Below are 26,285 nucleotides of genomic sequence, written 5' to 3' on the forward strand. Positions count from 1 at the left end.
TTTTGTATGAAAAAGTTTTATTCCAAAACATATTCATCGTATAAATATTGTGCAAAAATATATGCTGTTTAGAGTACAGAAAGAGCACAAAATTGTAACTGATACAAATGGCACTGACTTCTCAACACAACTGAGCATTTTAAGTTAACAGGCACTTTGATGCACAGCAGGGGAACAAATCAAGAACAACCACCTGGCAAGCACCTCTGTGATACAACAATTAGTTTCTCAACAAACCTTTATCAAGCAGCAGAAAAGCAAAGACGATAATCTGTGAAACCGCAGTAAAAGAAATTTCTGAATTTCTGAAAAGACATGGTCTTGTGTATTCATACCAGCAACTGGAAAACACGGGCAAAACACAACATGACAAGAAAATAGCCATCACAACCTGATAGTAAATAACGCTTTAGAGTCCCTCCTTGTTATACTGTGGAGTCTTTTGACTCAAGACAAATCACACAACAGTTCACAAAACTGAAAAAACTAATTGCAATTTGCAGTGTAATTTATTTGTTTTTTTGTGTTTATTTTTCTTTTTACTAATTTCCATCTTTTGATTTGATGCTATTTGTTGTTTTACCCAACTATCTCCAATTTAATTGAGACCTGTTGTCCTGCATTCATGGACAAAGTCTGACAAATCTCTATTTGTATTATAAAACGTTTTAATGTAAAAATGAAGTAGCATTATAAATACAAAGCTGGTTGTTAAAAAAAAACACAAAACAGAAATTAAATAAACTGAATGCTACAGTTAGGGTATATTCAGAATTCTTCATACTTTGAATGGTGGTCATTTTAAGGTCTTGAGTGAAAGGTGTACTTTTCACCACATCTGTATTTTCTAAACAGTCCCAGATATGATAATTGGACTTTTAAAACAATGAAAATGAAGTAGAAGGAATGAAAACTGCAGCATCTTTTTATATATATAAAAACTTCCACTTCTTTGTTTCTGACATACATGCATGAGCAAAGCATCACAGTTCTTATCAAAAGTTGGAACATATATGTTCATGGCTTGTTTGAGCTGTTTAAGTGTCTGTAAGTATAGGTGTGAGCGTCAACGTGTGTGTGCACATAATAAATACACATTACATACATGTGTGCACGTGAGCTCGAACTTAAGTGTGAGTCTGTTTTTCTTCAGCGGGAGAATTTTCGGGGTCTGAAAGCGGGAACAACCAGCTGATGTGACGCTGTCCTCTCCTCTTCAATCGGAGCAAGCTCCTCCGCTGAACCCCACTTCTTCTTGGAGTGGAACAACGATACCAACTTCCTGTTCTTGTTCCGCTCTCTAGCCTGAGTGACTTGAAACTCTGCAGCCATACAAAGCAAAAGTTCAGTGATGTGGGAAAAAAACACACTTCAGTCAACTGTGCTTTCCCATTACATGGTATGGTATGTATGCTTTTTGTCTTATTAAATTCTTTGTTTTCCGTTGTCAGTGATCAGGGACATGAAACACTGCAGACAGATTGGTCAGAGGGAGAGAGAATCATAGAATCGATGTCGTCAAGAACATCAAGATGGCTGCTCAGCAAGGCGTCATGAGTTCATACACCAAGTTTGGTATCGATACATCAATTCCTGTTTGGCGTGTCGGCGCCAAGTTTGATTGGCTGCTACAGGCAAACAGAAGTGAAATTAAAAACTTTTGTGAGGCTTGGTCTGAAGATTCCATGTGCCAAGTCTCATAAAAATCGGACAATCTGGGTGACCTGAAATGCTTTTTGAAGGTTTTTTATATAATTAAAAATGGCGGAAAATCTAATTCGGCGGAAATTGATGTCATAGGGACTGTAGGACTCATCTTGATCCACGGATTTTAATGGTACCTCATTTGTGTTGGTGGCCCAAGAGAGTTCACTGTTCGGGCATGAAAATTGTTGATGTTGACCATTGCACTGTCCTGAATATGTTTGCCAAATTTCACAACTTTTCACCACGGCATTCATGGGGCTGCCATAGACTGCAATTGCAGCAGAAACAGATCAATAATAATAGGAAAAGCTACTAACACAATGGGTGCTTCGCAGCTTTGCTGCTATGCCCCCAATTAGTGTATCACTCTCCAGCTCCACCTTTTTGACCAAATATGGTCAATTCTGACTGCTAAAAGGCAAAGAGGACCAGGGCCAAAATCTTAAAAATGGCAGTTCACAAAACGACTTTTGACCTTACGGAGGCTACGTCTACTTTTCAGTTTCTAATTGCATCTTCTGTTGTTAAAACAGTAAAAAACATTTTCTTGCTGCCATGAGTAAAATAAAACTAACTGATTTCTTTATTCTCCACTAAACAATCTATCAAATTATAATAAAGTATTCACATTTAACACAATTAAAGATATTCTACCCAAACTCACGTTTAACTAATGCTGAAAAAAAAATCAAGCAAAAAATATAATTTGAACATAAAGTGAGGTCACATTTGCCTCATTCAGACAACTAAAAACTTTATCTAAAGCAATATTTTATCCAAAAAAAACAAACAAATACAAGCCAATGATTAACTTTACAAACAACGAGCTACAGTACTATTTGAAAATACTTAACTAAGCCGAAAGTAAACTTTACAGTACATTTCAAATCCACTATTACACTGCACTTCACAGAAAGCACATCTACAATGTCAAGGAATGACCTAAGATTAAACTTAAAAATAACAAAGAGAAAAATTATACCTTTTTTACTTCATGAGTTTGAAAAACTCTATTTATAAGCTGAATATAAGCTGAAAATTGTCGTCTGCAAAGGTTTGAGGCACTCACGCAGCTCGCAGTCTTCCCCTGGCCCCGGACATTCTGAGTCTTTGATGTTCAGATAATGGCAGGCAAGATGGCCACTATAGTCCCTTAAGTTTTCTTTTGCCCCTGATAAGATAAAAAAATACATCCCCTCAAAACAGAGATCAGTCAGGGAGGGCAGAGAAAAAACTACTTCCCTGACACTTTACACCAAGAGCTTAACGAAACAATCTAAGATCTAAAGGAAAACAAAGCTACCCACATGTGTTTTAGACCTGCAGCCGCTTGGTGACTGACAGGTTTTACAAAAAAGAAGTATAAAAATAAATGTTTCGGGTAGTGCACAATAATACAATACCAATAAAGAGGCTTAGCATTTCAATGAAACCACAGTTGAAGAAGAACACAACATTTTCTGAAAACATTTGGTCCACAATTTCATGAGAACCATACCATACCTTACCATAACTCCCTATGAGCAAGTCGAGAATATGTTGATGACCGTGCAAGGCTGCAATGTGTAAAGGTGTGTATCCCTGCAGAACAAACATAAATAATGTAAATATCCATAAAAAGCTCCACACATGCACATTTTAAGGAACTTGTGTATTCTCTTTTTAAGCACTCCCTCAACCTTAATACATACAGAACTGGTCAAAGCTAAGGTGATGTAAGGTTTTAGCACCTACCCCCTTGAGTTTCCCAGGTCCAAACACAGCCAATGAAAACAGCATGGAAAAAAATAGACAAATTAGCGAAGGTTATGGAAACACCAGATAATGATAAAAACATAATTGCTTGGTAATTCACTGAAAATTGCATTGCCGTGGACTTGCAGGCTGGTACATAGACGCACTGTTTTGGGAAACAATTAACATGACATGATATGATTTATTAGTGGTGTACTCCTGCAGCCCCACAACACACGCTGCTGTAATGCATTTGCACAGCTGGATCTTCACAGAGATCTTTATGAAGCATTACATCACACAAGGGCTTGGCCAACAAGGACAGCAGCCGTATTTATAGCCCTTCAAGTCAAACAACTTGCATGCTGTACATACCCATCACTGCCTGATCAAAGCCTCGATACTCACATGCTGCAAGAAAGAATAAAGTTCAACTAAATCAGTGAACACATGTTCAAAAGTCAAAATCAAATGCAACTTAGCATTAAAAGGGCTCTCCACTGATATTACACCTAAGTTTCTGTTTAGTCAGTGATGAAAAAACAACTCCACAAGTAAAAACAGCTGTCATTTATTCTGTCTCTGGAGAGAGAACCTTGCAGATGCCATCAGATACAATCATCCATGATCATTCATGTATATATTTATCATTTCAAACTTCTAGTCACAAGCGATCCAGTTTTATTTTTCTTCCATCTTAACAAATCAAAACTTTGGGATTTCAAAATGATTATTCAGCTGTCAAGTTTCAAATGTTGGATCAAAAAATAAAAAGTCGAAAACTGCATCCAAAATCCACTTAAAAGTACTATCGTGACCACACAGGTGTCAATGAATTGTTGTCGGATTGCTGGGCCTACCAGGTCTGATGCAACAGATGGTTTCTACTGCCTTTCCACATTAACAGCATCAAATCAGAGTGAAGACGAATCCAAAGACTAAACAATCCAGATTTTCAGTGACAGAAGTCATTGATAGGTGTTAAGCCTCTCTGTAAATAATAAATGTTCTCACAATTTAAGCTCAACATCTGTTACTTCTTCCTATATTGCATTTCTTGTAGTGTTGGACAGTCAGCGTGATGCTTATTCATTTTTTTAAAAAAGGAAATAGGATAAATATCTAAACATGGTGATTGAATATTTTCCAAATCTCTAGTTAGCCAATTGCACCATTCATGCCACATTATCATTTAGATAAGTAACAAAAAGAAGGCACCTATGGATTTATCCAAAAAATAATTTGTGATCGAAAACTACAATTTTACATTAACCTAATTACCACAATGGTAAATATAAATGGATTTGTATTTTCAATTTATTTATTTTTTTTGTGGATCCCATTTTGTCTTGGGAGATGGAACCCTAGAACGAGAAGCTGCATCAAATTATAAGTGAAACAGGTAAGCCTGGAATTGACGTCATCGACTGAGTTAATGTTGGTTTGGAAGAACTTTTTTAATATTCAGTTTTCACAATGAAAAGTTACATTTTAGCTGAAACCATAATCTTTGTATCAAATTAAACTAGTGGTTTTGGTGTTTAAGCCTCACTAAACAGAAAATTATTAAATTAATCAAATTAATATAGTGGGCAGTAATGGTTCCACAAGGCACATGAACCCCAGTCTATTGGGTCATATTTATGTGTTTTTTCATTAAATCCACTGCCTCTAAATATGGATTTTCTTGCTGTTTTACACTAACTCATATTTGCTTATATTTGTCATTTTGTGAGTCACTAAAAATCCTCCCATTATGCCATACAGGAATGAAAATATTTAAGTTAATTTAAGTATATTCTTCCCAGTAAGCACTCCGTTTTATAATCTGACAAATACATTTTTTTAACTGTCACTTTGTCATATCTGAAGGCTCAAAAATATTTTTAAATAAATAAATAACTTTGAGCCTCAGTTGTGTGGCTATTAGAAATAAGCCTGCATGATAATTATGATCATGAAATTAATGATTTAACTGATGAGTCAACAGGATGGATTTAATGGTGGTTCGAGTTCAGAGAGGCCCTAACCAAGACTCGTCTCCCACCCGACAACTCTGTAAAAGATACTGAAAAGATTCTTCAGTTTTCTATTCTTATTCCATTTTACACAAATTGTCCTCTTTATTGATATGTAACATGAAGTTTGTGGAGCTACCCTTAAAATTACTGTAAAAAAATGGGAAGAAAGCTGCACTCACTGATTTAGTGTTGACATCCGCACCAGCATTAGCCACCAGAGTGGCCATGTCCTTGTTGCCATGTTTGGCGGCCCAGTGCAGAGCTGTCTGTTTGCAATGAGAAAAGAGGTGTTACTCATAAAATAATCTCTGTGGCATTATTATAGGCTGTTGACGCTGAGTGGGGCAGCTTCTTATTGGATGTCTGAAGGCAGCTGGCCAGCTGTGAACAGAGGGAAGTGGACTGATGGAGGGATGGTAAGAAGGAGGGATGGTTTCCTGCCATCTAACGAAGCCTAATTACAAAACAACACAGCCCTGTGCCCACGGTCTGGGGGCCCAGCCGCCTGTCACCAGGGGGAAAGATTGATGATGTTAGTGTGACCTGCAGAGGGGAGACCCACCCAGACATCACTGCACTACTGGCAGCACACATCAAGGGGGAACCTGAGCCCCACCATACAAGAGATACACCTATAGGTCCTCAGGCAAAGACACTCGAATATGTGTCACATGCAAACCACATCCACCTGTCTGACTACAGCTGTAATTTCCTGTTTTTCCTACACACTTTGAGCTGCGTAATTATGGGCTATTAACAGGTGAAAGCAGTATAGGTGCAGATGTCAGCTTAGTAACCACATCCATCCCTTTTGCCTTCTGACCCTTAGCTCAGCAAATCAAACAGTAACCATTTTTGAACCATTAGCCATTTGTGAATTACATATTCACCGTGGATTGGTGAAAAGCCTGTAACCTCAGGTCTTCACTGATGAGAAACACTGTCACACCTGAACAAACAGGATGCACTTACTTTTTATTTTGTAGGGATAGTTTTCCATCCAACAGTGGCAACATGGGACATAGTGCTTTTCTACTGATTTATCTAGTCATATATAAAAACACGTAGTTTCTTTTAATTGTGGTTTTTTTCTCCCTCGTTCTTTCGCTCACACTTTCTTTCAAGCATCACGTTTGTCTGAGCCATAGCTAAACTTTATTTTACAATACCTGAAAATCTTTGAAAAGCCCAAGGGTCTATTAACAGCACTAAAAGCTGTTTTTAAGGCATTTTGAGCTCCACGAGACACTCCTATATCATGTCTTTTGAACATTAACAAAGTTTGAATATATTTTTGCATCTAAACAGAGACAGAAATTATTGCATTAATCTATAAAATTTTATTCACGTTTCATTTGTCTGTATTTATCTTGCTACTTAACCCCTAATTTTTCACACCTGGATAGGAAACATAGAGGCTTGTAATTGAGAAACTAGTAACAAAGATGTTTAGAAGAGTTTGACAATTTTGGAAACAGCTTGAGCCAATATTAATATTATAAAACATAACATGTTTGATTGCTCCTTCAGGCAATGACACTGCTGCGGTTTGAAACTCATTATTTCCTATGGCTTGCGCTGCCCAGCCATGGTTCAGCGTCGCTCAGAGTAGCGATCAACAATCTCTTTTCCACACTGAACAATTTGCATACTGACAGTATTTTCCTTGCATGAAAAACAACTGCATCTGTGCAAATATGAGCTTCTTCCCTACAAGTAGACATTCCAATGGAACGATAAAGGGGGAGACTAAGTGAGACCCACAGCAAACGTCACCATAGCAATTGGCACTAGCTTGGATAAGCACGGTCCACCACTAGATTTGCCGCATATCCCAGTTAGATTTGGAATATGTCAAACATGACCCTTTCAACTTGCCATTCTCACAGTTCTGGTTTGGACAGGTGCAACTCCACAGACTTTCTTTCGCAGACTTTCACAGTATTCGGTTCTGTGGTATGTTTAAACAGACAATGAGCCTTTTGTTGATAGATAATATGTATTGTAAGATGCAATATGAAGTCCCAACAGAAAAACATTCAATTTCACATATTTTTGCTCAGCCCTCTATGGTGACAGCAAAATCCCATCATGTCTGAAAGGCCCATAACTCTGTGACTTCAGGCAACACAAGAGAGAAACTGGCCCTTATTCACTGCCTGAATGAGTCATTTTGTGTTTAGATGCTCTGATGCTAATCATGACCAAAAGGCTGATCCTGCAGCTGGTAACAGAATGAGGAACTGACATGTAGCCCCATCTCGCACATCAGGGAGACAGATTGTGATAGATGCTGTCTGGCTTGAGTATCTCCATCTCTTTAGTCTGTCCACTGTCACATCTGAAGATAGATTGGCCGAAGCACTGTTTGACAGGCGGCTCAGCAGGTTTCCCTGTGGGCAGGAATGATGGACGAGGCTAAACAGGATGCTGCGCCTTCCACTCCTGCTCCTCTCGTTTCTGTTCCTGCCCATGGAGGTGGCCCCCCACCTGTCCGATCACTCGGGGACGCCTGTGTCCCTGCCATGTGCTCCCCAGTGAAGGAAGTGGCAACTAAAGAGGACTGACACTGACAGGGGACACAAAGATCTGTCTACACTGGATGTGGAGGAAGACAGAGAGGAGTGATGGGAAAATAAGGTACTTACAAACTGTGTGCCCGAGGAAGTCCGCCACAACAGGAATGCAGGTGCACACCATGAGAAGAGCAGGAAGAGAAAAAGAACATGAGACTGATGTGAGAAGTGTTGGATTTAGGTAAGATGACCTGCATTATGTCTTCACTTTTTAGTCAGTCCACCTTAAAGCCACTGTTTGTAGATCATATCTAGAAAACCACCTGATCCTAACAAAAATTTAGTCAGAACAGGAAACCCATTAGTCCTCCAAGGATGAAGAGTAATCCCTACAGTCCTGGTCAAACATGTGATTTAAAGGCTGTCATGTGGCTCATTTGTCTAAACTTCTGTTGAGCAAAATCAATCAATGACAGACACAGATCAAATCTGATGGCTCCAGGTTTTAAAGGCGTCTTTTTTTCAATTTTTGGTATCTCTGAATTTTATCTCTGAGAAGGCATCAACCTCTTTCTGAACATGGAAACGGTTGAGGGCTAAAACATCAAAGAGGCCCGAGGGCGACTTAGCACCTTCCCAGGGACACAATCTGCATTGTTCTACAATTAATCCCAGCCTGCTCTATTACTTTCAGATTATCTTTAAGTGGGTGAAGTCTTTGTGGGGCATTAAGGCTCTCCTTAATCTCTCCCCTCCCCATCTCCCTAGACTTCAATGGCGGCCGTGCTATCTTGTCCGGGTGGAGATGGCAGAGGCTTAGGGCTACTCTTAGAAGGTGGTCCACCATGGCCACAGGACAGTGTGAGAACTGTGACACAGGGGAGGGACAACAAACATGAGCTCAAATCTCTTAAGCGCACAGGGAGACAAATAAAAGGATTTGGGTTGTCAGGGGGGCATAGGAGCTAAAAAGCTATCTTTCATAATCCTTTTGATAGTGGACCTTTGAAATGCGTGATCTGGATGTTTTAACACAGGGTTCTCAGAACATCATTACAGAGAAAATCAGGTTAGAATGAGCTTGTGGAAGTTACAAAAAGTAACATGCAGGTCTGAGAGTGAGGAATCACAGTTGGTTATTGGAAAAAATTGTAAAAGAAAGCTGAAATTGAATGTCTCTTTTTCAGTTATCATCATTACAAACAAGGCTGAGTAAGAAGTATGATGGAACTTACCCCCTAAGAGGAGAGATTGTGGTCACAGTCAGGAGCCATCGTGTGTCAGAACAAGAGTGAAAAGCTTCAGGTTAGAAGAAGAACATGCAGTAATAAACACCATCCAGCATAGACACACTGCAACATGTTAGGAATAGTCAAATAGTCAAATACTCACTGAGGTGAAGTCCTGGTTTCGCCAGAGCAAATCAAACATGAAATACAGAATCATGTGTAAGTGAAATCAGCTACGACTCAAAGTTAAGCATGGGAAGACTGTGTGCTCCCATAACTGCAGCAAGGATGTGTTAAACAAGAATGTTGGCGATGGATATTAACCCATGGTTGCCCTAATTATTGGTATCTACTTCCTGTTCAACTTTTATACATGATAAACTGTATAAAGGAGTGCATTTACAATCGGTTTTAATGTGAATGAGGATTTTACATTAAATGACTTTTGCATTTCTTATTGCATCACAATTTTTGGTTACAGTATCCCCATAGTTCTTGATGGTATTATTTAAAAAAATCTGAAAATAATATAACATTTTTCAATAACTGGAATTGTTCTTCACGAGCCAGATCAGAAGGTGGTGCTACCTTCTTGTTAGCCAATGAGGGGTCCTGTCTGAGCAGCTGTGAAAGGTCAGGAACTCGAGCACTGGCAGCAGAGTAGATCCACTCTTTCTCTATAGGATCCAGCTGGAACAGAAACACACATCCTGTTGTGGGCTCTTATGAAAATGCTAAGCCCACAAACCTCTAATCCATTTCCTACAGGCGACTGAGTCACAACCAACTGACACATTGTGGGAGACACCCATGATGTCAAAAGTTTTACTTCTGTTATTTGTTTAACGGGGACTGATACCACAGGCAAAGCAGACTGTACAAGACCAAACCCATAAAGGACATTGTGTGTGCTGCTGAGAAAAGAAGCTTGATCTTGAAACATTTGACCTCCCTGGTAAATATTTAGAGTTGGGAAAGCGACAGAAAAAGGAACTGAAAAGACTTACAGCAACAGCAGCAGAGCCCATACTGCCTGTACACTCCTCGTCATGCTCTGATTCGGACTGAAACACAGCCAACACAAGAGTATTACACAGTGGTGACAAAAAGCTGAGCTGTAGTACAGGTTAACTATACTGTATCAGTCATAATGTTCCAACAGTATGACCAAACATCAGGATACATACACACCTACTTTCACACACGGGTCACAGGACTGTGATGTTTTCCAGCTGACGTGACGTGACCAAAGGGTGTCAGACTGATAGAGAAGTAATGAGGCAGCGAGTCAGAGGTGACGGCTTCACACATAAGGGGTAATGAATAACAATCCAATTAACCGTTAGCCAAACAGAAAAAGTAGAATGCTTGTTTTTGCCACCTTTTTTTTCTAAAGAGTTCAGGGAAAGAAAAGGAAAACTCTGGCAGTGTATAAAACTGTCATTCGGCTGATTTATGTGTAAGAGGAATTTTCTCTCCTCCTTCTGGACTCTTTTAAAGAGGACGTGATTTGCAAATTGTTCTCAGATCACACCAAGACACAATGTTAAAACACTCAGCCCTTTCAGGTCACTTGCACAAAACTGTCACACGTCAGCATGTTGAACATGAAAAGTGGATGCTTCGTATTTATCCAGCCTTTTCCATCTAGTGTGTCCTTTTTTCAGCACTTCTGGTGGAGACCAATAATAAGAGGCAGAGAAATGGCATGAAGGGAAAGACCACAGAGGGCTAAATAATTCCAGTAAACGCCCTGTCAGCATTTCGTAGTTTTTTTTTAATGAACTGTTGCTCATAGACTTAGAGCTATCCTTTTCATTGTCATCTAACATTTTTTTTAACATATACCTTTTGCATATGAATTGAAAGAAATTGCTAATAAAAATTATTTATAATTTTCCAGACCTCAAGATGAAATCTTGAAATGATTTGGTTTGTCAGAGCAGATAGAACAGTCCAAAACACAAATATATGCAAATTAGAACAACATGCTATGCTAAACAAATAAGCGTCAACTATTTATACATATTATATAAAAATTAACTGACCTATCTGCCTGGATTATCAGTGTCAGCCTGCTGTGAGGTGAATTAAAATTTCACAGTTAAGAACAAAATAGATTTAAAGATGGTCTTAATGGAAGGAAGGGAAACCTGAACTGACCATTTTCAAGTGGCACATGTGGAAACAGGTTACACCATTATGTTAAATACCCAACATTAAAAGCAGAGGACAACTTTTGTGTATTTCCTGGACATTACAAATAAATCAGATCTTAATCTTTGATGAATTTAACTAGGCTTTATACTTAAGGGGATACGCTACAGATGAACTTTTGAACTAATCGGGATCGTCATCACGTCGCCCCATTTTATTACAAACACTTCCATTACTAAAAATATGATATGCCTGGATCAATGTCTGGATCAATTAAACTCTGAAAGTTGTCTTTATTATGGAGTTGCAGATATTGTCCTTTCTTGCTCTTGTTGCAAAAATGCAAAACAGGAGAAAAATCAATTTTCAGTACAAATCCATGTGTACTGTGCTTTAATCCAAACAAGAAACTTTGTCATTGCTCTTTGGAGGACAGACTTGTGCAAACAACCGATTTTGTAACGTTAACATTTCTATTCTGGATTTTATTTGACTTTTCTGCAAGTATTCATGCCAATAACAATCATCTGGACCTGTTGTTGAAGCTCGAAAAAGAATCCATAATAACTTGCCAACATGTGTGCTGATATCAGCTGGTTTGCAGAGAACCACATTAAACCAGATACAATGTGTACTCAGTGTATGATATTATAAATAATAACCTCCCATGAAGCACAGTAAACAGCATCAGGAAAGCTAATAAAAAAAAGTGTGTGACATTACAGTGAACCTGCTAGGAAGCTTAATATCAAACAACTGAATGCTGAACTGCATGTCCATAATACAAAGTTCAGTGAACGGATGTAAATACCTTAACTAAAGTTAATACATTAACTAAGCACATTTAATCTGACATAAGTGTTAAGTTAATATGCTCCAACATATTTCATCTATGCACATCACAGGCCATCAAGGAGAGCCACATCTCTTTCTCTTGGGTGAATTACCCTTCTCTTCAATGGGCACAAATGCTTATTATCTTCCTAATTAGGTCCAACATGTCGCAGCTTAACATAACAACAGGCAGCTTCGTTTAAATGCAGTTTTTCCCCCCCAGTTTGTCCTCCTCCCACCCCAATACAACATGCTGTTGGTTACAGATCCAGGTAATATACTTGGCACCACCTTGTGGGTGAATGAAAGAACCATTGGATTGAAAGCTCTGAATTGGGAGTCGGTGTATTTCCTCTTCCCGTACAGGTTGTCCACAGTGCTCATCCATTTTTAGTGTCTTTCAGAATTAGACAGGAATTATTTGACATCTTTAATAAAAAAAGACTAAAAAAATATTTTTGCCCCTTGCTAAGGAAGAGACTTATTGTTTCAGAATCTAAATCACACATTGCACCAAAAAAACCACAGACACGTTATTTGTTACTTGTTCAACCAATAACAAATCAATTTGCCTTACGCTAGAATTGCAGCCCCGACATTTTCAAGTCATGCCGTAGAAGATCTGCATGTGAGAACACAAATGTTTGCAACATTCCTTCTGGACTTTTGCAAACATTAGCAAAGCCAGTTTCCTTCAGAAGATGACCAAGTGACATCATATGTGTACAAAAATCCTCCTGAGCAATTTCAAAAAGCAAAAGCGCACTGATAATACTTGCTGATATGTATAGCACATGTATTTGAACACATTGCAATGTCCTTTATGATAGCATAGGTTCAAACACACAAGACTGATCTCAACACAACAGTATTCTCAGTCATGGATACATTGGGAGCCACATCAATGTGATGTTTGTAATAATTTCCTACTCATTGTGCACTCAAAGCAGGAACTACTCCAGAGAATCCTCATATTTACAAACACATGCTTGCTTTTGCTATTAAGTAGTCCTGAGCAGAACTATGCAGACATAGTAAGAGACTATAAAACTGAATAAAACTGAGAAAAATTTGAGAGCACATGTGTTATAAAGTAATAAAGCAACTGTACAAGAAACAATTCATTCTGAGGTTGCCATCACCTTTTGTGCACATTCTAAAGGATTAATTTGCACATTTCAGCTGTGTGAATGTACAGAGTCAACACAACAGACCAGCCATTCACCCCAACATCATAGAGTAAACTAAAGAAGGTTTGACTCCTCTTTATGAGACATGAGCTCCCCTGAAACATAATTTGTGAATTTCTTAAATACTGATGTTTTGCTATTTTTGCCATTTATTTCTGTTTTTAATGGATCTTGTTTAAATTAATCTACTGAGCTACTAAAGTTAACAACTGAGAATAAACAGAGACAGAGAGGCTCTCTGTCTCTCCTGATCAATCTGTACACCTCAGTGATAATGGGAATATGAAAAAGAGTGAAAAAGTCACAGAATGCACTAAAAAAATAAAAAAGACAATGGACAATGGCTTGGTGTGAGCTGTAAGACTAAAACTGTCACCACCAATGATTTAAGACAACTGCTCCTTTTTACTTCCATGATGAGTCTTTGTTTCATCTATTTGTCTGATTTGCAGGTTAGAGAGGATCATTCTGGGTGATGATCCCAAACTGTCAAAGTTTCCAGTTTCAAGTTTTCAGATTAAAAAATTAAGAATTAAGAACATGAGTAGAAACTAATGGAGACTGAATGTAGCGTTGCTGTGCGCCAGGGGAGGGTTGGAGATCGTTAAACGGTTTATTCTCAGTAGCACACTTTATGGTTGATTTGTTGTATAATCCATGAAATTTAAAAATATATGGTAATAACTGTTAAGCTTTGCAAATCATGAATTCAGAAAAGTTTAACAAAAAGGAGCCAAGCCATTAGTAAGCACTGGGCATTGGGTTGACATGTTTTCCTGATGCGGACAAACCAGAACTAAAAAGGAGTGGATTTCTTGCACACAATGTAGTAAATGTGGCATTTTCTGTCATGGCCAAGGTTGTAAACACAGGTAGTAAATGCTCCAGAAGATTTGGTGTGACATTCTCACATTCTCTCAGTTGATGTGTAAAAAAAAAATCTGCAAAAAGTCTGGAGCAAACGCTGCGGACATTTAATTTTGCATATGCCACCTACATGGAACATCTTTACACTTTTACAGCATTGCGTCAGTGAGTCGTATCTCAGTCGCAAGCCAATTCACATATTCACTGCATCTAATCAGCACAGAAAAGGATGTTGTTGCTGCTGTTTCCCTTTGAATTCTCACATGCCAAACAGGGAGATCAGCCCTGCATCAGTGGGTCCTTATAAACATCCAGCCAACGTCATGGGAACAGCTGAGTGATGACAGAGTTGTGTATTCCACAATGCCAGCTTGCCCATACACATATAGCTCATTTAGCATAAGCAAAGGTGCACCAAATGCGCAATGGAGGCACATCAGTACTGACTTGAAAGTCATTTGTGAAAAGGCCTGTTGTATCTTACATGTTCAAACTGTCACTTTTGATCCTGAATCTCTGTCAAGCTCATCCACCCTGTCATTTTGTGCTGAGTGTTCCTGGATTTGGATGACAGAAGGTGGCTGTAGAGTATTCCGCACACAGACCGTTTCTGCCTGCTTGTCCTATACAAGGACAGACATAAATGAGCTGTTCACTCAATGTTTGTGACAGCCTGATCACAGTGTTCAGTCAGCTGTGTCAAGTGCAGGATAACGACCAACATTAGCACTTTTTTTGCTCTTTTTAGTGCCTGTTTGTACAATCATGTGGGACCACACTTCACTAGCAGTACAACATGCATTAAATCTTCCAAATATGATTACATGCTAAAGTTTATTGCATGAACAATATGTAAAGGTACTTTTAAAGGATTACTGTGCACTAAACCAGCACTTTAAACGGCTTTGGTCTCTATATAAAAACATGAACCCTGTGACCTTTTCTCCTCTGTCAGGATGGCTGACTTAGATTTGCGACAGCAAAAATGCTTTTTATTTCTTATACAGGGATCTCTGTTTAAACCATCATTCAATGCTGGCACATGCTGGAACGAAAAGGCAGAATGCACCAACAAAGAGGGCCTTGTGTAGAAATAAATAAGCTACTCACATAAAGAGTACACATGGTGTGCTGAGGCAATGACAGATTCAGCTAGTTTAACCATTCTGGGGTTTTTTTGTTGTTTTTATATATATATATATATATATATATAATTTTTTTTTTTTTAACTGAGTGACAATAGATTGGCAACATTTTTTCATTCAGAAACCAAAATTATCTCAAATTCACCTCTGCATCAGGCTCTCCACATGACATCGGCTTTTTCTGCTGTTCCTTCTGGTTGGGAGATGATATCGAGGCATCTGTCACATCCCACTCTGCAGTGGCTGTAGTTCCAACTGGGTTCAGATGTCTCAGTTGTTCTCCATCTGTCCCCTGATGCTTGTTGTGTCGCTCCTGGAGCAATTGCCTAAACTTTTTTTTTAGGATAAGATATTTCTCACCCTGTGACAAACAGTTAAACATTACAACATGCCTTTCAAAAGCAGGATATTAAGCATGATTTGGAGCTGCTTGCTGAAGGCTTTAGATGGAAACCATCAGATGTACCACATCTCTAATGCAAATCTGAACTAAGACAGTTGGCGATGTCATTAATAGAAGCCATACTGTTCATTAAAATTCTGCTTGTATGTGAGAACATGTTTAAATGTAGCAAACTGTAAAAAACCTGAAAACTTTTCTTTGCCTATGTTACACATTAAAGCCATAATGAGTCTAAAAAAACAAAGTTTAAAAAAAATAAGAAGAGTCACCACTACATCCTAGCATTCCCACACTAGTACTGCTGTGTGGCAACAGCCATCTCATAAAAAACGGATTCAAACAGCCAGAAGATCATTTTTAGCGATCATAAAGAACCAATCGTGTCAGTGTGCAGCCTGGCTCTTGTCGGAGCTGGTGATGGGTAGGAATGCTTTTCAGCATAAGCTTCATGTTTTAACTGACTGCTAACGTAGTGAAAAAGTCAAGAGTACTTTAGTGAGTGTATCAACAAGTTCAGATGGGGCATAAATTGTTGTTAGCTAAACATAGCTTGAAGTAAACTCTCAAAGTTGCCATCTATGGTTCAATTAGCCTCTGCTACAAAAATAAAGGGCAAAATTTGAGAAAAATTTTGGAAACAGTTACCAAGACATTTAAAATAAAAGTATTATCACTCTCATTTCTTTTTTTTTTAAAGTGTGAAGCTAAAGCCAGGACAAATATTATCTTCTTAGCAAAAAGGATAGAACTGGGGGTTAAACAGCAAATGTTAATCAAATGTTAAACAGCACATTCTGCAACAAGCTTCTCCACTTTTTGTCTGGTTTCCAAAGCAGGGCTGTTTTCACTCCTGCAGAGAACTTTTACGTGTGGTCTCATGGTATCTATTCAAAATGTTTATTTATTGTGCACATTTGAACACATTTGCCGTATAGTATTGAATAATAGGATTTAAAGTTAGGTGTATTCCTATTGCAATGGACAGAGGTTTAGGCAAATACTCCCGTTGCTAGTTTCACACTTATGTGAAACTTATGGTTTTGTGTTTAGTCTGAGTAATCCAAATAATCCAGCAGAACATTTCATCAATATGTGAAAATAATTCCGAACTACAAATAGTCCACAAACATTAATATTGCAGCTGCAGTCTCTTGGGTAAACCAGTGAACAGTTCTGTGAAAAACAAAAAAAACAAGTCTGGACAACTGCTTGTTCAGCCGAAAACAATTTAGATTAACCATTCCTAGCAGTGGCATACCTGCCTCAGTGTGGTGAGGAGATATGTCCAGAAAGTTCATGCGACCAAAAACTTTCCCACAAAAAGTTAGCATTTAAAAAGTTCACTTACATTCTCTGACTTCACCACAGCGATTCGGTCAATGATGAGCTTGAATTCCTCTCTGTATTTAGCTGCAGGGGAAAATATTTGAGGTGAAAAACTCAAAACTAAATATAGCTTCAGAGTGTAAACAAGCAGTGATATTGAAGTGGTTCCAATACCCAAAACGCCAAATCAGGACAGAGGGAAATTGCACAAATAAACTAAGCTCTTGTATGGTGCTGGGTGGCAGGGATGGCCATGAACAAAATAAGATGGAGAAGAGTGGATAAGAGTGGTTTTCAAGATATCCAATGACACTCAAAATTATTTAAAGCTAAGATCTAGCTGCAGATGTAAAAAAATATTAAGAGTAAATATGAGTTCCCACTTGTGATTTGTAAGCTAAATATTATATCATTTTATATTTTATATTGTTATATGGTCTAAGAGCAATAGTTCTCCAGGCTCTCTGAAGAACTTTCAAAGTGTTTCTTTGGAAATTATCTGTTTTTTTACTCATTTTCAAGTCCAGTCCTTGTCCCTGACCATTTAATTTGGTGTGTTGTTTGATAAGCAACTTAACACTGACGTCGTGTTTTGCTTTTACACAACCTAGGCTAGCATTCAAAATGTATTTAGGGCACTTTGTTACGAACAGACTATCACAAAAAACAGATTTTGTTCCCATTTATTTAGTTGCATCTATGCAAAATGTCAAAGATAACACAGTTTAACAGGAATAGAAAATATTTGTTTCACCAACAAGGTAATTCCTAAGGGACCTGTCAGCTCAAAACTTATCTCAACGTTGTGTGCCAAGATATCCAAAATCTGAGGGAACTGGACAAGAAGAGGACAAGGGCAGAAGTAGCAGACCTAAAAACTATGTACAGTGGATGAACAGTATCTATAAATGATGTTCTTAAGAAACAGGACAAATCCAGCAATAATCTGACAAAACGTGAGAGATGCATCTAGCTGATCAGAAAGGGTCTCCATAGCAGGGTGGCTATTCTTCCTGTTGAGAAAGGAAAACAAGGAGAAAAAGCTGAGGGATGCCAAAATGTTCTTCGGGAAGTCTTGATAACTATTAGACTAATTACAGGTGACATATTATGCACTTTTTTCACAAGCTGACACAATTTCCTGAGATCATAATTAAATGTCTTTGACATGCTTTGCTCAAAATAGCAGAGAGACGGTTCAGAAGCTCTTATTTACCCCTCTAATCAAACAGATTTTTTAGGTGCATTGAGTGACCCATTTGACTCCACTCCATCCCTCTTTTCCTTCAAGTCTGCTTCTTTTAAGATCCGTAGCACTTTCTGACCCATGGAGCATGTTAAAAGAATCAAAAAACGGCAATCAGAAGTCAGATTTCCTTGTCAGACATAAAACATTAAAAGTACTGCTAGACTATTTAACTAATTGTGAGATATTAATCACATAGCAAAAAGCAAGAGAAAAAAAGTCAAAACTTCCCACTTCTAAGGTACAGTAACAGGAGCATCATCTTGTGTTTTTGTTGAAGTTAGGTGGAGATACAGAAGGACAGGTCTGGATAACCTTGTAAAGAGACATACATTTCCAGTGAAGATCTGAATGACTGAATGACACCATAATATAAGAGGAACAAGACAAAATGCCAGGGTTGTGGGTTTTTTTGTGAGTTTTTAAGTTAGTAGTCACTTCATACACCCAAATATAGGTTTTCAAGTACAGACAAAAGTCATTTCTGCACACGATGTTCCCATTAAAGAAATTACATGAAAGCTTGCTTAAGTGCTGAGGAATTAAAGTGGTCATACAAACAGTTTATTCCAAGCTTATTCCAAGTCGTTACAACTTTGATTTTGCCTTAAATATTATATTTCGATTTATGTTGGCACAAACGTTTGATAAATTACTGCGCCTATTTCCCATTTTCCTGGCAATATATAAAGAAGTTCGGGATAGCTCAGGACTTTTGCACACTACTATATTTCAAAGTAAGATGTAGGAAGGGACGGGGTTATTGTTGGAACTGGGCATCAGAGGCTGCAGCCCTGAATGTTTTCTGAACACTCCAGTATCCTATGATAGAAGAAATATTGAAACAAATCAATGGCAGTCATGTATAAAAATGTTTACTTTCTCTTTCTGTCAAACTATTTTGAATTTCCCCCACGGAGGATGAATAAAGTATTTTTCTATTCTAAACAAGAAGCATCCTTTTCACACAACCTGGAAACCCCTGCACCCTAAACCATTAAGCCAAGCTTTCTCATTCCAGTCAAACTCAAAAGTTAGCTGCCCTATAAGCCCTCTGCATCTAGTTTTTATTTGGCTAGCTCAGCTACATACAGTTTTCACACCAAAAATCTAAACAAAGAGGAAGTGTTTAATCCTCTCACAGCAAGAAATCTCCAAACAGATCTTAAGGCATGCCCAAAGAACCCGAGCCACTTCGAGACCTACTGCAAATCTGTCCTCTGGCAGAGTTTATCAGTGGAAGCTTTCTGTTTACACCTGTGAGCTGATATTCAGACTGGTGCAGAATGTGTGATTAAAAGCAGACTTTGGTTATCAGGCAGCGCAACATTTTCCAGGCGTAGGTATTCCGTACATGCTGTGGTGTGCAGCGGCAATCCAGCTCAATGCAAATGAAGCATTTCCTTTTCCTGATGTGCACGGAAAGAATGCTTGTAGTGAGGCTGCAGCACAGCTCACACTGACAACAACAGGAAATCCAAAGGAAACAGCCTCTTACATCTGTCTCAACAAAAGAATTCCGTGCTCACTACAGTGAGCAACACAGCAAACGTGCTAGTTATTTATTAGCCAAAGGTTGGCACAAACAAGCAACACACAAATACACCCCCTTACGCACTTTCCAGCTATGCCCCAGTTTTACAAAGTGATGAAAAAGCACCCCCATTAGAAGTCCACATCCAGTCATGCATGTGGACTTAATTATGATTAAAACACTATCATCACAATTACGACATACAAATCCTCTACCACATGCTACAACAGACTTGAAATGTGTGGGAAGCACTTTTCTAATTGGACAGCCATGTCAGATGGCAGAGTATCAAGGCAGCTCTTTAAACCTCTGTCAACAACTGCACTGCTGACGAAGCATCTGTACATGCTGTCGACACAAGGTCACTTTGGATAATCATTTGAGGAGGTTCAAATATACTATGTTTGCATTTCAGCCAGTGCCAAAGGTATTGAGTGGAGAGATACTGCATCCCCATAATCCGCTTAGTTCTTATTTTTGCTCCAAAAAAGTGGAACTAAATAACACATTTTTTGTTGTGAGTATTTCATAGATGCTTTATTCAAAAGAGGTTTAATTGGCCTTTTATTCTCAGCTTTTCTTAGAACTTCAACAGTAACAGCTGCTGCAAAAAATCCTATTACAGTCAAATCAAATAAAGCTACCGTACATGACTTCTAACCTATGTAGTGACTACTGTTTACTGAAGGCATTTACATCTACACTTCATTAAGCAAATATTGTTATCCAAATTTTATCCAGAGAAACTTAAAAGTAACAAAAAAGTAACATTAAGGTGTCAACAATTAAGAAACCCTAGTGTAAGCTCTAAGTGCTATTTAAAGAATGGCGTACAAGTAAATAAAGTAGGTTTAAGTTAAGATTCTTAAGATTATTAATAATAGTGTTGGGAATCAAAAAGTCAATTCCAAATAGGAATCAATAAAAATACCTGGAACTGGGTACTCACAAAAGAACTTAGATTCTTCTTGTAAATTCCTGAGCACACACATGAACAGGTCCAAAAGGATATGTAAAAGCATATGTTTGGGTTTAGATAGCAACATTATAACCTAAATCTGATTCAGTCAACTATGGGTACGCTGTGAAGTTCACTGAGTAGTGAAGCGACATGTGGCCTTTTTGGCTGATCAAAAACCAGATGTGTGACTGCGTTCCGGATCGTTTCTCAGCGTTTCACTAATGATTGCGAGAGATGAAAACAAGAGGAAAGCATTTCCGTACAGCAGTTCAGGCAAAGATGATCATTTAACAATGACCACCCACCAATTAAGACTTTGTGGCTATGCCTGCATATCTATTCATAGCACAATTTAAGTATCAACCTATAATGTTGGTCCATTCCAAATGTGTGCAGTAAGAAGGAAAATGAAGATGTAATGACCACAGAAAGAGGAGCTCCTGAGTTGGATGAACAGAAGAAAAATACTGTAAATATCAGGGGAAGTCTGTGCTACTGCATAGGCCTACTCCTAAAAACAGGTAATGTATGGACATGGAGTTAAATTTAGTAACTACATGTTTGCATCCACAGGTGATCAACGTTTATATATTTAAAGTGGTTCTTTAATCCCTCTTGAAGCAGCTGAAGAACAGCACAGTGTGTGTCTGTCAGATACTGTACAGACTAATGCAGCAGCATCTGTATTTGTTAGGGTTGCAAATCACTTCTCTACATTGTCCAAACTGGAAGACTGTTTTTTATTGAAACTGTTGCCGTTTGTGAAAGAAGCACATACAGTTGCACAACCCCCCATTTGTGAGTGTAAGCCAAGTGTGAGAATAGTTGCAGAGTTAGCATTGATTCAGGACAGGGTTGCATAAGCATCTGAGCAGTTGGTGGGTGGACACGAAAAGGATGACCCTGAGCTCAGATGGTACAAAACAGCCAAGTAACTATTCTTCTGTTTACTGAGGGGCTTCATGTGACTGCACGGTGGGATATTTGGTGATGGGTTAGTTCAGGTTCTGTGGTTAGTTACCAAATGACTTGTGGGAGGAAACGACACAATTCCTCCTGAATGTCTTTGGAGGGGCTTTTTAATGCGAAGCAGATGTGTGCATTACCACAGAAAAATATGGAAAGTCAACAAGGCTGCATGTTAACTCATACTTGGTCTGTTGTGTCCAGAATTGTCCACTTTATTCTAAACATGAGGCCAGCAACACGCGCGCTGTTGATACTGTAAACCCCGGTCTCACGACCACCTCATATTACATTTACACGTTTTCGGCTAAAAAAAAAATCATTGAGCTAAATTCACAACGCATTCACGTTACTTACCACGTAATTCCAAGTCACTGTGGCCAATAAAAGGCTTAAATGTCTTCAGTATATCTGCATTTCTGACTCTGCCCGAATTGCCTCCGGTCGAGTAGAAATAATCCAGCAGCGACTCCTCACTCACATCACCCATCTCAGCTCAGTGTGCAGCGTCTCCCAACGACACGAACCTCTTTCTTTTCGCTTTTTACCACTGTTTTGTATTCTGTGACTATATTTTTCCACTCTTCCAAAATGCTCCCGAGCGGGCTAATTTAGTGATAGTAGGTATATGTCCAAACTTCACTCCACCCAGACGAGCTGGCCGCCGCTGCGCCTCCTCCTGTTAACCCCTTAAAGACACACATCTTCAACATAACGTTTGAGTTCTTTGCGCCAGAGGTGGATAAAGTACCATTACTAAATATTTGTAAAACACTGGGTTGAAAAGTGCAAAAAAAATAAAAAATCGGTCATTTTGTCCTTTCGAGTTTTATTTTATTGCATAAAGCATGAACCAAAGTTGTTTCCGTGTCTTCTCTGTCAACTTAATTTTTTGTTAATATAGATCCATATTTGAATTTCAGGCCTGCAGCTTCTAATACGATATAAGATACGATATTCATGATATTTAATCATAATTTTAAAAAGTACATTATATTCAATAAATTATTTAGATTCCATCAATTGTCCCATATGGGTAACTGTTGTTGTTTTTTAGTTAAAGCTTTGTTCTGAAAAGTAGGACTATAAGGGATTTGGGTATTCATCTCTCGACAGTGAATGATTAATAAATCATCATTAAACAACTAATAGAATCAAAGCAATGGGTTAATGGTGCTAAGAAAGCATCAGGAACCATTATTTATCAGTAGCTGTGGGAAACTTTTGTCAAGCACTACAAAACAGTGTAGCATTCATAAATGCCACTTAAAACTTTAATGTGGAAAAAAGAAGATTTGTGTTAACCTATCCAGAGGTGTCAGCTGTCTGGACTCATAGGCATCAGGGATAGACCATAACACAGTTGAAACGTGTATTGGGGTCACACCAATTGGTATTCAAGATCTCAGAAGAAATGGACATTGTATACTCCAGATCAGCCAGACTATTATTAACAACAAGTCTCATAATAAATATTTGTCTCAGTGTTCCTGACAAAGCACATTTACACTTATGTGATGGCAGCATTTATGTAGAAAAGTTAATATATTTGGTCAACAAGACAATGCAAAACCACTTTCTGCAAATGTTGCAAAAGCTACAAAAAAAAAGAAAAGGAAAGAGGGTATATGCGTGCTGGAAGCATCTTGGGATCGTCTGCAATGAAAAGAAAGTCAAAGTAAATGTATAAACTGCGGGGATTTTATTTTCAGATTTTCCATATAGTTTAAACTTTTTCTGGTTTGAGGTCATATATGTACTCATTGCAGAAAAATCATGATGTGTTCTGTACTTGACTGCAAGACAATTGTATTATTGGAATGTTGTTACTGATGCATTGTGGTAGCAGTTTTTTACTGGTGGTTGCGTGAAGCGGAGGTGTTACTTTAAACTTTGTTTGTTTCAGTGGATTGATTGGTGTAAATTCTGAAATGCTTGGGACATGACATCATCATTCTAATTGTTTTCTTAAGTCAGTCCAAACCTCAAAATTTGGAATTTTGGAATTCTGGAATGCAATATCAAAACTGTTGTCAATTTATCACCATAACTCGCCATAACAATCCATAGCTAAAGTCCATCCATCCATTTTTTATATCTGCTTAATCCAATTCTGGGTCACAGTGGGGCTGAAGCCTTTCCCAGCTGAGATTTGGCAAAAGACATCATACACCTTGAATGAGTTACCAGTCCATCACAAGGCCAACACAAAGTAGAGAAACAAGCGTGCACACTCACTCCCAGGGTCATCTTAAAATCACCAATTAACCTATCTTATCAGGCATGATTTTTGAGTGTGTGAATGTGCATGCAAAATATATGGCAAAGTTCTTACATGAACTGTGCTCAATAATGGGTGCAGAGAACCACCCCACCGATCAGAAGGAGGCAGAAAGGGCTCCAATTCAATTCAATTAAATCTTATTTATATAGCGCCAAATTACAACAATTGTCATCTCAAGGCACTTAAGTAATATAGTCCAATTCAAGCCAATTGGAATTCAATTCATTGTAATCATTCATATAGAGCCAATTCAAAAAAGAATATCCTAGCTAAGGAAACCAACAGATTGGACCGAAACTTGTCTTCAGTCCAATCTCCCGTCCTGAGCCTGAGGGACTGTGGAAAGGAACGACTCCCTTTTAACAGGAAGAAACCTCTGGCAGAACCAGAACCAGGAAGGGTGGCCATCCGCCTCGACCAGCTGGGGTTTGAGAAGACAGAAAAGAGGGAAAAGAGGGGGGAAAAACACCATAACGCCATTCAAAGGATACCTGCTGGAACAGGGAAACAAGTTAATAACCACATGTACATAATATCATTTGAGAAATTAAACAGGGGGAAAAGAGAGCAAAGTGAGGAAAGGTGTGACAGATGAGGTCCCCCAGCAGTCTAAGCCTATAGCAGCTTAACTATGGGATGTTTCAGGATTACCTGAGCCATCCCTAACTATAAGCTTTATCAAAAAGGAAAGTTTAAGCCTAATCTTAAAAGTGGAAAGGGTGTCTGCTTCCTGGACATTTACTGGCAGCTTATTCCACAAGAGAGGGGCCTGATAACTGAAGGCTCTGCCTCCCATTCTACTTTTAGAAACTCTGGGAACAACAAGTAAACCTGCAGTTTGGGAGCAAAGTGCTCTGTTAGGAAAATACCTTACAATGAGATCTTTAAGATATGATGGAGCTCGGTCATTAAGAGCTTTATATGTGAGGAGAAGAATCTTAAATTCTATTCTGAATTTAACAGGGAGCCAATGAAGAGAAGCTAAAACTGGAGAAACATGATCTCTCCTGTTAGTTCTCATCAGAACTCTGGCTGCAGCATTTTGGATCAGCTGGAGGCTTTTCAGAGAATATGTGGGACAGCACAATAATAAGGAATTACAGTAGTCCAATCTTGAAGTAACAAATGCATGAACTAGTTTCTCTGCATCACCCTGAGACAGGATGTTCCTGATTTTAGCAATATTACGAAGGTGAAAGAAGGCACAAGACTTGAGCAAGCAGCAGCCCCCGCATAGCAGGAAACCCAGGCAGCCCACCGCAGGGACAACCACGTGCCTGTCCAGAAGACAGCAGAGGAAAGCTCTAAACAGAGCTCACATGGTCGTGGAGCCAAGGCCCCAGGGAACCAGCATGAGTCGATTCAAGATGCCCCCATCCCACCAGGAACAGCAAGCCCCAGGCCCAGCCCCAACGACAGACACACACCCCTTGTCACATAGTTCAACACAAAGAGAAAAAATAAATAAAACACACACAGACACACACTCACACAGATTCGAACAAGCAAACGCTCAGACACACACACACATCTGCTGAGAGGCGCCTGGAGGCCATGCGCTATCCACCTGTGATGGTGTGTACAGCACATAGCATAGCATAGCGCATCTGGTACCAGCAGCACCACAGACCTTGAAGGAGCAGACCAACTCCTCCTCCTGGTCCCCTTTTACGCTCATTTAATTCATTCATAAGATTTTAAGGATTACCTGAGTCATGGTCATAAATCATCAAAACACATTTCGACAAGATTTAGATTTTTTTTTTGCACCCGGTAGAGTTGCAGCATCTTGTGTATAAGTACACTGGCAAAGTGAACACTTACCAGAATCTCCAGTATTCATCAGTTATCCCCAATTTCTTGAAAACAATCAAAAGTCATAGAAAATGATTTGCTTGTAAATTGTTAGCAGATTGGCCAACTTCAAATTAGCCATACTGAGTCTCTTAATAATCCTGAGTCAGTTTTGCAATGACTGTGAGAGCAAATTTCAAGGAAGATTTTAAATGTTTTAAAAATGCAAGAAATTGCAGAAAAAGGTTTGAAAAAATGTAATCTTTAAAGTAAGTTTGAAGGATTAACACATTTTTCTCTCTTATATAGTTTAGGGAAATAAATTCCGAACATTTAATCTACTAACTTTAATCTACCTTTATGTCTACATA

General features: G+C 38.6%; 1 protein-coding gene across 1 annotated transcript; it reads right to left on the bottom strand.

Moving 5' to 3' along the window:
* On the bottom strand, nucleotides 1-22,499 carry LOC140271632 (uncharacterized). The gene is made up of 11 exons (XM_072366915.1): nucleotides 22,194-22,499; nucleotides 17,152-17,213; nucleotides 15,546-15,761; nucleotides 10,215-10,271; nucleotides 9,796-9,897; nucleotides 9,371-9,382; nucleotides 8,111-8,113; nucleotides 5,636-5,728; nucleotides 3,216-3,288; nucleotides 2,777-2,878; nucleotides 1-1,322 (listed from the first exon to the last, which is right to left on the bottom strand). The coding sequence occupies exons 1-11, from the start codon at nucleotides 22,324-22,326 to the stop codon at nucleotides 1,150-1,152; spliced, it is 1,026 nt and encodes a 341-aa protein (XP_072223016.1). The 5' UTR covers nucleotides 22,327-22,499; the 3' UTR covers nucleotides 1-1,149.
* Nucleotides 22,500-26,285: the final 3,786 nt, after the last annotated feature.

The sequence above is a fragment of the Leuresthes tenuis genome, unplaced genomic scaffold, assembly GCF_036924035.1.
Source record: "Leuresthes tenuis unplaced genomic scaffold, fLeuTen1.0.hap1 SCAF_16, whole genome shotgun sequence".
Taxonomy (NCBI): Eukaryota; Metazoa; Chordata; class Actinopteri; order Atheriniformes; family Atherinopsidae; genus Leuresthes; species Leuresthes tenuis.

Excerpts from the sequence above, each read along its gene's own strand:
- LOC140271632 (XM_072366915.1), bottom strand. The coding sequence starts at position 22,326 with ATGGGTGATGTGAGTGAGGAGTCGCTGCTGGATTATTTCTACTCGACC. Across the intron at positions 9,898-10,214 it reads TGGGCTCTGCTGCTGTTGCT|CTGGATCCTATAGAGAAAGA; the intron begins GTAAGTCTTTTC and ends TTTCTGTTCCAG. Across the intron at positions 3,289-5,635 it reads TCAACACTAAATCAGTGAGT|GGATACACACCTTTACACAT; the intron begins GCAGCTTTCTTC and ends TTTGTTCTGCAG.